This window comes from Oryza sativa, chromosome 11, assembly GCF_034140825.1.
Source record: "Oryza sativa Japonica Group chromosome 11, ASM3414082v1".
Taxonomy (NCBI): Eukaryota; Viridiplantae; Streptophyta; class Magnoliopsida; order Poales; family Poaceae; genus Oryza; species Oryza sativa.
In genome coordinates this window covers 5,514,297-5,529,799 of record NC_089045.1, presented here as the reverse complement: position 1 = coordinate 5,529,799, position 15,503 = coordinate 5,514,297, and the positions used below count along the sequence as shown (strand labels likewise).

The following is a 15,503-nucleotide window of genomic DNA, read 5'->3' as shown; positions in this document are numbered from 1 at the left end:
CAATTTGCAGCCATTACAGGTTTTCAGGTTTCCCACTAGATAAGTATATACATATGGTGCAGCTCAATTATATTAATTTCACCAATGAAATACAGGCAAGCAACTGAAAAGGTACAGAAGTAGTGAAGGTTGCAACCAATTGGTTAGAGAGGCTTCACTCCACTCCAACAATTTGCTTCTCCCTTACCATGCTACATATCTTGGTCAGAAGAAGCTATAGCCAGAAGCATATGAGTGGTGAGCTACACCGGCCACTCCCAAAATCAGTAATCTTTTTAATCTCTTTCCTGAGCAACACTGGTGCAACAGCCATCCCTACCATATTTCCATATAATCACATGCATGGAGACTAGAGGTAGATAGAGCCACACACAAGGCTCCAATTACAATCATCATTACTTTGTTAATTGTTATTATTCATCAAGATTCTTTTTGGACAGGATGAAAACATAGCCAAGATTCATGAAGCCAGCCTTGCCAGCACATGATGCATGAAAGCAACAAGAAACTATGTTGGTTCTGTCATGAATGAATTCCACTTTTGCTTATCATTTTTGCAACATGTGCAGTGGCAAGTATTGCCTCCATTGGTGATGCAGTGGAGTCAGGTGCTATTAGGGGTTGGCAACCTTAACTGGTGCCCAAACTTAGGATTCTTCCCATGTCGTCAGAGATCATTAAACCACTCTACCTGCCATGGATCATATCTGTTCTTCTGTGAAAAAGCAAATGCATGTGCAAAGAGTATATGAATATGTCTATGTTGATCTCCTGTGTCTGAACTCTGAAGGCAATAGTTAACAGATCTGATCAATCACACCCTGTTAATTCTGCAGACAGTAGATGCTGGTAATTGGTAACTTGTAGAATGTAGAATGTTGTTGCTTAGAGCTTAGGAGTATTTCAGGTTTGGAACTCCAGATTGGCATTGACTTCAAAGTTCAGGCTTCCAGCTACTACAGCATTGGCCTGCAATCAGCAGGGATATATACACCAATCACGGTAAGCTGTCTTCTGAATTCTGAACTAGCAGGCTTCCAAAACTGGGAAATAAATCAATGTGGGGGAGAGAGAGAGAGAGAGAGAGAGAGAGAGAGAGGCTCTCAACTTCTTGTGTCAGTGTGTTCAGTTGCAAGAAGCAATTGATCCATGAACCGATGCTGGAGGACAACAGTTAGCGGGTGCAATGATATTCAGTTAGTGATACTGTTTGTGCAAGACTGCAGAGAAAGAGATTTCAGTAAAAAAATATATTAGTCTGGGAGAAGAACCTGTTAACATTACCAATGCCGGTAAGAAAAATAGTTTGACAGTTACGCATTCCTACTTTCAGAAAAAAAAAACAGAGAGATAGTTATGCATTGCCTCCTAAACTGCATAACTGCAAGTAAACTGCAGTATATTCAGAACTGCAGAACCTGACCTAGGAAATTGTTTTCATCACATTCAGAGTTTCAGAATCCCCATAACGAAATATCTAAGGAAGTTTCTTAAGTGCACCCATATCTAAGGAAATTTCAGACTCCATCAGATGAATTTCAGGTTCCCCATTAGACAATATATGGATACACTTGAAATCTTACGAGACACATCGTTTTTCTTATAGCTAAGTTTCCATAACATTGCAGAAATTCAGAATCTACAAATAACGTATGCAATTAACCTTACTACGTTTCCTTTTATTGCCATTGATGTATAATAACTTTGGGTTTTATGGAGAATCCACTAGGGATTGACTGTTATTCAGCAATCTGAATCTGATAATTTTCGTCAAACAAATATTCGTAAAAGCATGTAGGCCCAACTGCCCAACTAATTCAGGATCCTAGCTTGTTTGTCTGTTCTGCTCAACTGAATCTTATTAACCAAATTGATGGTGTTCACTAGCAGTTGCAGTCTTCATCTGCTGTAGTACTTGAAAGACACTTGAGACCAAAACAAAAAAAGAAGTTTCAATTAAGTCATATTTAACTTAATGAATGTTCTCATTGAAAAGACCCCACTGTGGAATTTAATCATCCCCAAAATTGTGTTCCCCAACAAATCATCCAGAAAGAGACATGTTTGCTAGATTTAAGGATAGGTTTCATTGAATTATCGAAACATTCGTAGACTTTTTTTTTCGTCAAGTTCAATGTTCATGGTAACAGTAGACTACTCAGGGTGTGTTTAGTTCACGCTAAAATTGGAAGTTTGATTGAAATTGGAACGATGTGACGGAAAAGTTGAAAGTTTGTGTGTGTAGGAAAGTTTTGATGTGATGGAAAAGTTGAAAGTTTGAAGAAAAAGTTGGGAACTAAACTAGGCCTCAAACACAGGTTCAAACAAGCTCACAGTCAGGGCATAGTCTGTCTGGTCAATTACCTAATTTAGTGTAAACACCCAAGTAAAGATTCATGAACAATGCAGTGCCATATCAGAATTCTGACCACCATTTGTCTGATCTGTAGGTCCAGGCAAGCACCAAGCAGTTAACTGTTTACCTCTGAATTATTTGATTCAGGACTTACCAATTGATCTTTTAGACCATTGGGGCTTTAGGATGCTTATTGTGGACAGAGTATGTAGTTCATAGGAAATATATCAAGTTTACTGGTATAGTAGTCATATCAAATAATCATATTAAACTCTATGGTAATATCAAATAAGTAATATGTTTTTCTTATAGCTAAGTATTCCAAAACACTCCTGTAAAGTTTTAGTCCCTGATATCCAGCTTTGTACAGTTATTGATCCTTAATTAAAAAAGAAAAGTAGGCAATGACTGTGTGACTGGAAATGGCTAACTGTTGCAGGATGAGCACGGCAGAAATTAAGAATCCACAAAACTTTATTATGTTTCCTACTGTTGTCATTGTTGTATACTCCGCACCCCAATTCGTAGCTAGAAATAGATATTTTGGGACTAAGGGAGTAACTTGTGATAATCTATACTTCTTATAAAAAGGAGTAGTAGTGGTGGACTGGTACTTCAGCCACCACCCCCACTGCCTACCAACTCCCAACTTTTTTTAAAAAAAAAAAAGAAATGCGCGCGGGGTTAAAGGGCTCAGATATCAGCTATTTCCACCAACTCTCTATATTTTATGGAAAAGAAAAACCAGTGTGAAGCTAAAAAAGTCCACATGTGAGTAACAAATATATATACACCAATTAATAGATGGTAATAACATGTTAATGATAATTTTCTTTAATTAAAATTCCGTTATAATTCTCAGGCAATATGTTAGTAAGGAAAAATCCATTAGAATGTTTGATTGGCTGGTTGTTCTGCAATCTGAATATGATAATTTTGCCAAACAAATATTGCTAAAAGCGTGTAGATCCCACTAGTTAGGAATCCTTATTTATTTGTTCTGCTCAGCTGAATCTAGTTAACCGTTTTAGACTATTAGATGGTGTTCACTCACAGTTATAGTCTGCAATTGCTGTAGTACTTGGAAGACAGACACTTGAGTCAAATGTTCCGTAAAGTCATTTTTCCCTCCACTAAGAGTATTGGATTTTTCATGCTGAAAATGTCCCACTGTGGAATTCATCATCGCTAAAATTTGTGGTACACAACAAATCATTTAGAAAGAGACATGCTCCATATATTCCTGGATAGGTTTCATTAAATTATTGAAACATGGACGGACAGATCTGTCATTCTGTTATGTTAATCTGTAGAACAACTTATCAGCAACCAAAAAATAATTCCTAGATAAAACTTTTATATATATGTTCTTAGTGATTTAAAAGCTAATTCAGGAAAAGAAAGTAAGAAACTACGATGAAAAAAACCCCAAAATCAACTCCAAAATTAACTTTTAAATTCAAAATTTGACAACAGCAAACGATGGGAGGCTTCAGCATAAACAGTCGGAGACTTCCACTCAAACACAGGTTCAAACAAGCTCAGGGTATAAACTGTCAGGTCAATTGCCTAACTTGTGAACAGCCAAGGAAAGCTATTGCATAGTAGGTCCCAGGCATCCTGCTAAGCAGTTCACTTGGATTCAGGACTTACCAACTGATAGTTTAGACCCTTAGGCATTTAGAATGCTTGTTATGGACGCAGTAAATACGTCATGAAAAATGTACCCGGTTCACAAGCCACAGCAGTAACTCTTTACTCACTTGGATTATCCTAATAATGTTTCAATTAACATACTAGTTAACAGTTCCATTCTAAATCAGTCAACTAAACTAATGTCTCTAAAGCGCACAAACATATTAATGAAATGATTGATAAGATCAAATAGTGAGTCAGACACCAATGTAAATAGTCAATGAGCACATTCCCATCTTCATAGTCAAGCATTTCGCAGAACCTGCATGAAGAAGAACAGTTTACAGAGAGGCCATGAGGCAATATATATAACAATAAAATGGTCATAGTTTGACGGTTGCTCACACTAGCAATGGAGTCAAACTAGAAAATGACAGAATGGACCTGAATAATTGAATATCTATCGTGTAAACAATTCGGCCATGTTCTGAATGAAGTGGAACCGGTCAATGATAATTAGGCGAGACAGTGGCAATAGTAAATAATTTGTGTCTTTGTTTTTCAGACCTCAAGACAAAAGAGGCACCAAGGAAACTTCCTGGTAATTAAAGAGGAGATACTGAAGTAGACAGCTTGTCATCAATACACGAAATCGGTTAGGGATCTTCGCTAAGAAAAGAAAAAAATGAAGCATTCTTGGACTAACTGAAACATCTCCCTTTCTATTATACTGTTGGTATTCAATATTTCCTTGCTTCCCTAATATCAAAGATTGGGGCTCATCCCTTCCATCACTTTGTAGTTATCAGCATCTAGCAGACTTTGGCTATGTACTAAACTCATTTTTTTTGTGTAGTTTCCTCTATAATTGCAAGGAACAAACATGGTGGATCTACTAGAGGTATTATGTTCAGTGGTCATAGTAGAGACTATCCAACAAATAGTATCTTTTATTCAGAATCACAGGAGCAGAAGCATGTCAAGGAGGAGACTCATCGTCTGCGGCAGCTTCTCGTCGAAATTCACACCGCTCTGGAGGCAGCCAAGGGGTGTGCCATCACCAATTCATGGCTACTACGCTGGCTACGCGAGCTTGAGGACGCCGCATGTCGAGGCGATCAGACACTGCGCAACTGGAGAGATATGTCCAGCAAGGTGAGCTCCATCATCGATTCTAGTAACTCCTTCAAACGCATCAAGATCGCAGCATCGCAGCTGATTCCATCCAAGGAATCCACCATGAAAGTTTCTGCCACTGTCAAGAAGCTAGAAGCAGTAGCTTCTGGGATCCCCAAGTTCACTCAGCTTCTCAGCTTGCAGAATGACCAAGCAGTGTTACATCATCGACCGGTTATCATCTTTGTTTCGATCCATGACAGGGTAGTTGGCAGAGTCGATGAGAGGAAACAGGCCATCGAATTCTTGCTTCACATAGACAAGAATGGATCATCCTCTCCAGATGGTTGTGTGCTTCCCATTTGGGGTGTCAAAGGAGTAGGTAAAACCACGATTGCGCGGCTCGTATGCGACGATCGCAAGGTGAGGAGCCATTTCTCAATGATTATATGGGTGAATTGCAGAGAATATACTAGTCCAGCCATGGCCTTGGTAAAGTCATTGTGCAAGAAGCTTGGTTTGAGTTCTAACGTAACCATTAATCTTTCAAGTGTGATCAGAAAGGCTAAGAATGGAGAGATTTCTACTTGTTCTTGATGGTGCTTCTAGCTACCCCAGGGGAATGAATGACATACTCGATACACTGTTCATGAAAAGTAGAGCAGGAAGCAAGGCCATCATTACCACTATGTACCAACATCTGGCAACTAAGATCAATAAGCATGAAAACTTACCTGTAGGGTTCCTGGCAATGGAAGATCTCGGCTGCATGTTCATGGAAAATGCCCTGGGTGGTGCACACCCTGAAGAATACCAGAAATTACTTGTTATTGGAAAGAAGATCGCTGTGACATTGAGGGTGTGCAGCCCTTTAGCTGCAAAAGTTGTGAGTGGACTGCTTCGAGAAAACCTCAATGAGAAGTACTGGTACATTGTTCTGAATCGCTGTCAGCAGTTCGTCGCATCCAGTTCCAGGTTTGTTACTCCATTTATTCTGGGTTGTAAGCTTCTTCCCAAACACCTGCAACGCTGCTTTGGGGTGTTGGGTACATACCCTCGCTGGACCTTCACAAGGGAGGAATTGATAAGCTATTGGATGAACAACTGTGTCGTCGTCAGTGAAAATTGTATGAAAAATAGCATAGAGAATGTTGCGACTGATTACTTTGATGATTTGGTGAGGAAGGCATTCATACAACCATCCCACATCCCAGGGCTGTACAAAGTGGATGACATGCTAAGAGACATAGCTCTGTACATAGGTCCAATGCCTGTTCCAAAAACAAGAATACATTTAGCGAATTTGATTGGGGAAGGATTTTCCATCCACGAAGACTTTTGGTTGATGAGACTAGCAGAGTAGGGTTATAGATCAGAGCCTAGTTGAAATAAAGTTATAAGGTTTGATATTTGTTTCATTTCCCATTTGTCCTTTGTCCAGCTTGCTGTGTCAAACAATGGAGCAATGTCTGATTAGTACTAGACTGGTGCTTTCATATGCTTGCACAAAATTCAGGAAGCTCAGTACCATCTTCATGAATAAGCAGCATTCATAATTTGCAGAACATTTTTTTAAACAGTGAAGCGCAGAAATTATAAATACCTTGGAAAAATGAATCCAAGCCTCCAATCCTGTCAGCTATTTCTCAGTGTCACGGTATTTCGATAATTAATGTATGATGCGCAAATAAAATGGTTATATCATTACAAAATCACAACAAATTTAAGAGGCGCCAACCAGCATATACCTTGCATTGTTATTGAATATTTGGTTTATGCTTTACTGATTCAGTAGTTTGGCTCTATCCAGGTTCCAGCACCATCAGCTGACAAAGTGTACAAGAAAATTAAAGTATTAAACAACCATGGTGAATATTGATCATTTGTCACAAATCACAATAAAGTAACAGCAAATGAGGATCGGGCATACCATCATAATTAACAGTACTGCATCCAATAGATTGAAGGTATCAATCAAATCTACTAAGCTTTGTTTGATGAGATCGCACAAAATCAATCCAAGCATCATTGCAAATTTGCAACTACAATAAAAAAAAGAAGATCTCCATAGAATTTCTGGTGACCACACAATAGAATCTGCACTGGTCAAAACCAACTCAACAAATAGATAAGATAATATCATAAGGTTCTGCATTTCCACTGTGCAATTCGGCCATCCTTGATCACATAAACACAAGAAAAACAGTCAAATTGGTAACTTTTTTGACCTAATCCGCACCATAATCACATCTCCAGCTCAATCATACAGCCAAATCCCAAATTAAACTGCCCAGAAATATAAAGCCTCGCATCAGGATTAGGGTCAAAAGCATACATAGGCGTCCCTAAATTCCTTTCCATGCGAAAACAAATCGAGATATGGAGCATGAAACGGCGAGAAAGAAGGCACGATTTTATGCAGATAAGTCCTAGGATTTGTTTAAAACTTTATTAAGACACTACCAAACCAGGGACCTATTTGTAAATACTACAATATATCAAACCCTTCAAGGAAAATTTGACACATACCTCTCCATCTGAGCGGAGAGCTCGCACGCGGTGTGGGAGAAAAGGCGGCTGCGTGCGCCGTCTAGGGCTCTGCGGCTGCGCACAACGTGTTCGATGGAATGCCGCGGCAGGGTGAAGCACGCGCTGCGCGGCGCCGATGCGGCGTTCCGCGTGCTCGCGGGCGGCCGACGCGGGATCCACTTCGTGCCCGGGCCGACCGAAGACGAGGAGGAGGAGCACGCCACGCCCCCGTCGCGGCGCTGGTACCGCGCCGCGTACGCCAGGCTGCTCCGGCTCGCCGGGTCGCTGCGGGGCGTGGAGCGCGGGGACGGCGGGGGTCCGCGGCACGCGGAGACGGGGTCCGTCGTGGCGGACGCGCGGCGCGTCGCCGACCGGGTGGCGGAGTTCGACGCGCTGGCGGCGCGGTACCTCGCCGCGGGGCAGCGCGCGCCGCCCCTGAAGGCGACGTCGCTGAGCTCGCTGACGCGGGTGTGCGACGTGCTAGGCGTGTCGGCGCAGCTGAGGAAGAGCGTGCGCCTCGCCATCTGCCCGCAGCTGACGCAGCACCACATCTGGCGCGGCGCGCTGGAGGAGGTGCTCCGCGACCTGCGCGCCGACATGGCCGCGCTGGGCCACCCATCCCCGGCGACCCAGATGGCCGACCAGATCGCCGCCGCCTGCGTCCACTTCCTCTCCGACACCGCCGACGAGGCGACCTCGTCGTCCCCATCCTGGATGCGCCCGACCCCTTTCAACAAACCTGCAAATTCGCCGCCGCCGCCGCCGGCGAAGACATGGCAAGAGGTGCTCGACATGTTCACCGACCTAGCCAAGAGCCTGGACGCCGACGCGCGGCTCGCCGGCCACGCCGACAAGGTCGCCGCGATGAAGGAGGGGCTCTACCAGATACGCAACGTCTTCGTCGAGAGGGACATCGCCTTCAAGGAGGCTCGCCGGCAAGACTGCCTGGTGCAGAAGAAGCTCTCCAAGAGCCTAGGCCATTCGTCCAAATGCCTCTACACCTTGCTCCTCTTCTACCTCTACGGCAATGTCCGGGACGTCGAGGTGCACGCCGGCAAGCGCCTCTCTGGCAAGGGGGGGAAGAGGGTCACCGTCCACGCCGCCAAGTTCCTGATCGACGGCGATGAACCGGCGATCAGGAACGCCGTCAAGCAGCTGAGCCGCGCCATCGGCGTGTTCCGGTTCGTCTGGGAGGCGGCTCATGCTGACAATGGCGATCATGCCAATGGCAATGGCAAGGGCGGTGCCATGGCCAAGAAAGGCCATGGAGATGATGCAAAGGGTTTACTGAAGCTGCAAGGGCATATCTGGGGTTTGGGTGTTGAAGAGAAGGAAGTGACTTACAGAGGGGATGTGTTCCATGTTCATCAGATACAGCTTCCATGAATTTTCAGTTTTGCAAACATCTTTGTAAAATCATATATAACTTCTGAATATTAGTGAGAATTCTTTTTTCTATAATAGAATTCAATCCAGCCTCTACAGCAAATATGTATCCAGCCAGCCAAAGTGGGAATTCAGACCAAAATTGATCATATTGGAGACAAAATCTTTGAAAAATCATCAAGTTCTGAAGATGGATGGGAATTCGATTTTTTATGATAGAATTCAATCCAGCCTCTACAGCAAAGATGTATCCAGCCAAAGTGGTAATTCAGACCAAAATACATCATATCAAAGATGCATCTGGACAGTGGGAATTCATATCGGGACCAAAATTGATCATATGGGAAAAGACACAACAAGAACAGGTGAAATCTGGAATGCTACTTCTTTTCACTGAACTCATTTTGTGCATTTGTACAATGGCGATGCAACTGCATCCTGAGGGGAAAAAGATACATACAGAAAGGGTGAAACAGAAAAAAAGGAACCCCCTTTGGTCTTCTAACTTATGGAACATCTTTCATTCCTGTATACAAAGTGTGTTTGGGTTTTCTACAATCTTCTTGGAGAATCAAATGGTGGTGCTTTCAGTTGAGAGATTTCGAGCCATGGATCTGGAACATGGTTGCTTGGTCTTTTTGGGTAGAGTGCATTGTTGATAGGGCTGTAGTTAGCTGCTCCAGCTGAATAGGCTGGATGAGGAGGCGACGGCATGCAACTCCGATTCGACTGCCGGTACTGCCGTAATGGGCTAGAGCAAGGTGACACGGGCAGGGACATGTTCATACGCACATTGGATGGGTTGCTGCACCAAATACGCTCTGTTAGACAATGCAAGAGATGTAATTTATGCTGGTTTTGAAAGAAAAAAAAAAGGACAACATACATGGCAGAGATCCTGCGAGTTGAAATCGAAGGAATGGCAGATGTTGGTACTTGTAAGTTTCTCATCGTCAGGTCTGGATCTCGTAGAGGAGATAAGCTTCTGTTGCTTGTCTGTACCTGAAACGATATAAACATTAATGGTAAGACACAAAATTCTAACTTGAAGATACAGATACGACAGTTAATTTCTGTTCTTATTTCTTTTCCTTCATATTTGTTCATATCTTGCAACTAACTAAGGTGTAAATCACAAATAGATTTCACAAATGAAAATGAATTACAAATGGACACTGTTTGATTAGCACATAGATTGTGTGTAGTAGTACCATGGCGCCTTTTCCATCAAAGGAAGTTGGAAACGTGTCCCTTGTCATGCCAGACCTGAAGCTTCTGTTTGCAACTAGGTCCTTGACAAAAGGATGCTCCATTAGCTGAGCAGCAGTAGGGCGGGCTGCAGGGTCACGCTGCAAGCAAAGTTTCAAAAAGTTCTTTGCCTCAAAAGAAAGATGATCTGGAATATCGGGTATGTCTTTGCTGTTGCCAATTTTAAATATTGCAGCCACCTGTGAATCAGTTACAAAAAGCTTAGCATGGTTCCAATGGAAGTTGGGCACTATACCATGAAAAATTCATAACACTTGCTTACCCCTTCATACTGAATCCAAGGAGGTCTTGCGGTTGCCATCTCAATAATGGTGCAGCCAAGGCTCCAAATATCGACCGAAAGACTGTAGCCATTGGTATTCATAATAACCTGAGGAAAATTAAAATTCTATGAGAAAACAACAGAAAATGATAAGCAACCAACTTAAAATGGCAGAGTACAGAAGTTTTTTCAACTTCTGTTGCATTACCTCAGGCGCCATCCAGTAAGGGCTTCCTTTGAAGGACTTGATAGATGTGTGCGCTGATATCTGTATAAATACAATAACTAGTCAACAAAACAATATCATATAGGAAAATAATAGATCCATTAAAATCCTTGAATTATCAGATAATTAACACTATGTTGTACTTACATGCTTGGCCATCCCAAAATCAGCAAGTTTGATGTCACCATTAGGATCTACAAGTATGTTGGCCCCTTTGATATCCCTGTGAGAAAAGTGATGTTTCATAGATTAGAACTAAGAGCAACATGTGGTTCCACAAAAACAAAATACCATTATATCAAGTATCATACCTATGCACTGTATTCCGCCCATGCAAATATGCAAGGCCAGAAAGAATTTGTGCTGTGTAATTCCGAAGGACTGCCTCCCCAAATGCACCATACTCTTGAAGCAACTTATGGATAGAGCCCCCAGAAACATACTCGAGATAGACTGAAAGCGTCTCACTAGACTGTATTGAATAATGAAGCATACTCAGGCAAAAATATATAAAATAGCAAATTAAAATCAGATTTTCATACAATATATACCACAGTGTTTCCCTCTTAACAAATTCAGAACAGTGGTTTATGACTGGAAAATAATACTAACAATTAATCTAACTGTTGCCATCACCTAATTTCAGAGTTCGTAATGATTGAATGATTGTATGTCTTCGTTTAACTTATGATGCAACTACATGCTCAAGACAAGATCATAAAATCATCATGAGTTCTATATTTACCAGATCACTGCCATAGTACTGCACAATATTTGGATGTGACAACTGACTCAGAAGCACAATTTCCTGCCCATAGGAAGTAGTATTAGTACGAAAGATGTAAAGTTTAAATATCTGCTGACAGATGCTATTTGTTGACAAGATGAATATTACCTGATGTAGCTGCCTGAGACACTCTTTCGAGTTAGAATCATCAGAAATAACCTTGACCTCTTTAATTGCACACATTTGGCCACCTTCACTGCATTAAATACATTTTTGAATAGCGATTCAGTATGCATTGTAGAAAAGAAATATTCATCTCCGTAAGGATGAAAATACAGTAAATGCTTTCAAAAGCAAGTACCTGTTAAATCCTTGGTATACTTGCCCAAATGTACCACTGCCTAACAACTTGCCCTTCTTCCACTGTGAACTGACGACACGTGATGATGAGCATGGGGAGCCCGGAGGACGAGGAAGAGGGTGAGGTGAGCTTGAGCTTCGTGAATCATCCTGCCGAGCAGTGGGGGATCCTGGGCATTGCCCGAATGCTCTTGATTGCACAGGGGAGGTCGGACAGGGAATTTGGCCTTTTGAGCCAGGGGGAGAGATTGGCACTCTTGTACTGAACACAATCTCCGTTGATTTCCGACCATGGCAATACGCAGTTCGATCGTTTGAAAGATCCAAATTGTGAAGGTAAGATTCTTTCCTTGGAGAAACTGAAGTTTCAGACAACCTGGGATGCTCCAAACCCTGGTTGTTTGCGAAAAAGCGTCCTTCTTCAACCGCAAGATTTTGTCTCCGAGAATCAATAGCCAGCGTTCTGCCTGGAAGCACATAGCTTGCATCTGGCACCCTATTGAATCAGACATGAACAAGCTTCAGTTCAAATGAAAAGTTATGAATGGAGCAATCACTTGACAGCAGCAAAATTCACCATCCTAAAGCTACCATATCTCGAAACAATAATTGGGTTAGAAATAATGTACTTCGTACTATCCCACATTCGTAGCAAGTCACCAATTATTCTTAAGCAATCATCGACTCCTATATACAGGGACTGGGGACCCAAAAATGTTCTTTGATTATTTCAATCAAAACATACAATTCGAATTGCCCCCAAAAACCCACATAATCTTTGACAAATAGCCAGCACACACCAAAAAAACCACTAATTTAAAGAGCTGATCACATAAACTATCTGTCACTAAACGGAAATGGTTTTTTTATTAAAAAAATCATATCTTCTAAAATCAAAAGTGAACCAAAGAAAGCAAGCCCGGAAAAATTCCCAAATGATACAGCGAAGAGACGGATCAAGGAAGATCAACTGATATTACAAAATCAAACAATTAGCAGAAGATCCTGACGAAGACAATTAGTCAACGGGGCAGTAGAATCCATCTCGAATCGAAATAATTTTTGCCCAAAAACAAATAATTAATTGGGTTAATTAGAGCACAAGTGGTGCTACTTTCCAGGGGACGAAAGAGCCAACGCCACTAGCAAGCATACCTGGATGAAAAGGAAAAAAAACAAACCAGATAAGCATCAAGAGGTACAGCTCCAATTCCACCCAAAAAGTAGAACACCAAAAAAAAGTATGAAGCAAAGAACCTCGCAAATCAAATCTTGATCCCCTCCTCCAAACAGATGAGATTCATGAAGTCCACGAACTCAATTTCCCACCAAACCCACCGAAACAATTCGGCAGATGAACCGAAGCAAGCGCGCAAAATTATTACTAGCAACCAGAAACGAAAACTTCACGCCGAATTCAGCAATAAAATTTAAAGAGAAAAAGGAGAAGAACAACAACTTGATTTGATTTAGCGCCTCGATGAACTAATTAACCAGCCAACCACCCACCCACCCACCTACCAAATACGAACGAATTGCAAACCACCGGACCAAACCAAACCAAACCACTCCTCCTCCTCCTCACCTGTAAGTCCCGAGATCCGGCGGCTCGTCGGACGCCGCCGACGAGCCGAGCGAGGAGCTGCCGGCGCTGGACGCCGAGGCGGACCCGGCCGCGGACGAGGACGCCGCCGACGGCGCCGGCAGCGACGCCGGCCGCGGCAGCGGGTGCCCGACCACCACCACCTCCTTCTCCTCCCGACTCTGCTTCCCGGCTAGGAGCGCCTCGTCGAAGCTCCCCGCCTTCCTCCTCCCCTCCTCCTCCTCCCCCGCCGCCGCCGATCCCCCTTTCCCCTTCTTCCCCTTCCCCCTCTTCCACCACGCCGGCATCCTAGCTCTTCCCCCTCCTCCTCGCCGAGAAAATGGAAGGAGAAAATGGCGAACGAAATTGGCTACGCCCACAACGAAGAAGACGATGATGATGAGAGAGAGAGAGAAAAGGAGAGGGAAACGACTTCTTTGTAGTAGTAACGACCAAGGTCGCCGTTGCGGGGCCCACCTGTCAGTGGGGCCCCCACCCTCCCGCCCTTCTCGGGTACACGTAGCAAAAATATATACTGCGAGTGTGATACGTCACGCGGTACACTACACGTAGCTATCCCGCTGTCCGGGCTGGCAACCTTACCCGGGGTGGTGGGGGTGGTGGGGCCCATGCTCCGATGGTGGCTGACAGGTGGGGCCGGGACGTGCGCTGACGTGGGGGTATTGCACCGGCGGCGTGTCGGGTAGGGTAGTGGTTAACGGGTGGTGGGTGTAAGAGCCTATACCAATTCATTGGTAGTATCAGAATGTAGGTAAATTTTGGCACTAGCAATATTTTTTGGTAGGGTAAAGTAGGCTAGCCCATGTTTGGTTTGATACCAATATAAAGCCAAAGTTGAGTAGTAAAGTGAAGAAGTTTCTAGAATGTGACCAAATAAATTAAGTATAGACACTACTGATTGTTTGGCTTCAATCGAAACTAGCATGTTTACTATTTGAAGTTACCAAAATTTTGGTAGGGCGCGTTTTGGCTTCAATCCAAAACGGCCTTAAATTTTTGGTGATGGTGACACGTGGCTTTTCGTATTAATTAATGGGAGTGCGCTAATGGTGATTGATGGAGGTCCAGTTTCTAAATTTAACTTGATAAGTTGAGTTTTAGAGTAGAGTTATGAAGTAGGTGAGCAGTCTAAATCTAGCTCTATCTTTTTAGTTTATTTTGTGATAGCGTTTCACCTAGTTTCACTCTCATTTTATATAGAGTTAAAATTGTTTGATTGGATGGCAGCTTCAGGAGAGCTGGAGCTTGAGTGCGTATTTATTTGATAGTAGAAATTAATGTCTGTCAATTTCAGGTTTACTAGATGAGGGTTAGAGACTTTGTCAACAAGGGGGAGAAAAGAATGTACCCAAAGAGGTTGGAAAAATCGAGTGGGTAAACTGTTTTTATAATATGTTGCTTCAATGCTGGAAGTTTACTGCTGATGTATGTGATTAATTGTTTATTATGGAGTATGATATTTAATTTGCAGTGCTTGAGCTTGCATTGTTGACGAAAACAACATGGTACGACATATACATATTCACTTTATTACCATTACATCAAAAGATATGTGCATTTCTTTTTCCACATCTTTGTCATCTTTTATTCTACCACTCATTACTCTGATTCTATTAGTTTTGTACTTCCTCCGTTTTACCATATAAGTCATTCTAACATTTCCCACATTCATATTGATGCTAATGAATCCATGTAGATTTATATGTCTAGATTCATTAGTATCAATATGAACGTGATAAATGTTAGAATGACTTACATTGTGAAACGAATGGAGTACTTGATATGGATTTCTCTGAAGCTAAATATATCCTTATCACTCTATATGTGCATATTATGTCAATATTTTTTAAAAAAGTATATTGTGTCAATATATCCTTATCAGAACATATGACCATATATAGGGACATCGAACATGGTCTTATGTTGTCTCCGTAACCATCGAGCACAAGGCTACAATGGCAAACGAGTGAGCCAGTCCATTTTTCAAAGAAAAAATTAGTATTGTACAGTATTATGGTGGTACATGTTATAGAC

The 15,503-nt window shown here is 42.4% G+C and overlaps 3 protein-coding genes and 1 long non-coding RNA gene across 4 annotated transcripts; 2 read left to right on the top strand and 2 right to left on the bottom strand.

The window, feature by feature from the left end:
- Positions 1 to 4,019: 4,019 nt before the first annotated feature.
- On the bottom strand, positions 4,020 to 7,449 carry LOC136353997 (uncharacterized). Its single transcript, XR_010737645.1, has 5 exons — positions 7,038 to 7,449; positions 6,273 to 6,933; positions 6,018 to 6,172; positions 5,842 to 5,910; positions 4,020 to 4,313 (listed from the first exon to the last, which is right to left on the bottom strand). It is a non-coding gene; the product is annotated as an uncharacterized lncRNA (long non-coding RNA).
- LOC9269958 (disease resistance protein RGA2) lies at positions 4,754 to 6,603 on the top strand. Its single transcript, XM_026021232.2, has one exon. It carries the CDS (start codon positions 4,898 to 4,900, stop codon positions 5,702 to 5,704), a length of 807 nt encoding a protein of 268 aa, XP_025877017.1. The 5' UTR covers positions 4,754 to 4,897; the 3' UTR covers positions 5,705 to 6,603.
- A 183-nt stretch (positions 7,450 to 7,632) lies between the features above and the next one.
- LOC4350034 (uncharacterized) lies at positions 7,633 to 9,171 on the top strand. Its single transcript, XM_015761623.3, has one exon. The coding sequence runs from the start codon at positions 7,730 to 7,732 to the stop codon at positions 9,020 to 9,022; it is 1,293 nt and encodes a 430-aa protein (XP_015617109.1). The 5' UTR covers positions 7,633 to 7,729; the 3' UTR covers positions 9,023 to 9,171.
- A 217-nt stretch (positions 9,172 to 9,388) lies between these two features.
- LOC4350033 (mitogen-activated protein kinase kinase kinase 3) lies at positions 9,389 to 13,849 on the bottom strand. The gene is made up of 11 exons (XM_015761620.3): positions 13,452 to 13,849; positions 11,868 to 12,362; positions 11,675 to 11,762; positions 11,525 to 11,587; positions 11,091 to 11,251; positions 10,927 to 11,002; positions 10,762 to 10,821; positions 10,554 to 10,661; positions 10,234 to 10,470; positions 9,909 to 10,024; positions 9,389 to 9,827 (listed from the first exon to the last, which is right to left on the bottom strand). Exons 1-11 carry the CDS (start codon positions 13,754 to 13,756, stop codon positions 9,575 to 9,577), a joined length of 1,962 nt encoding a protein of 653 aa, XP_015617106.1. The 5' UTR covers positions 13,757 to 13,849; the 3' UTR covers positions 9,389 to 9,574.
- Positions 13,850 to 15,503: the final 1,654 nt, after the last annotated feature.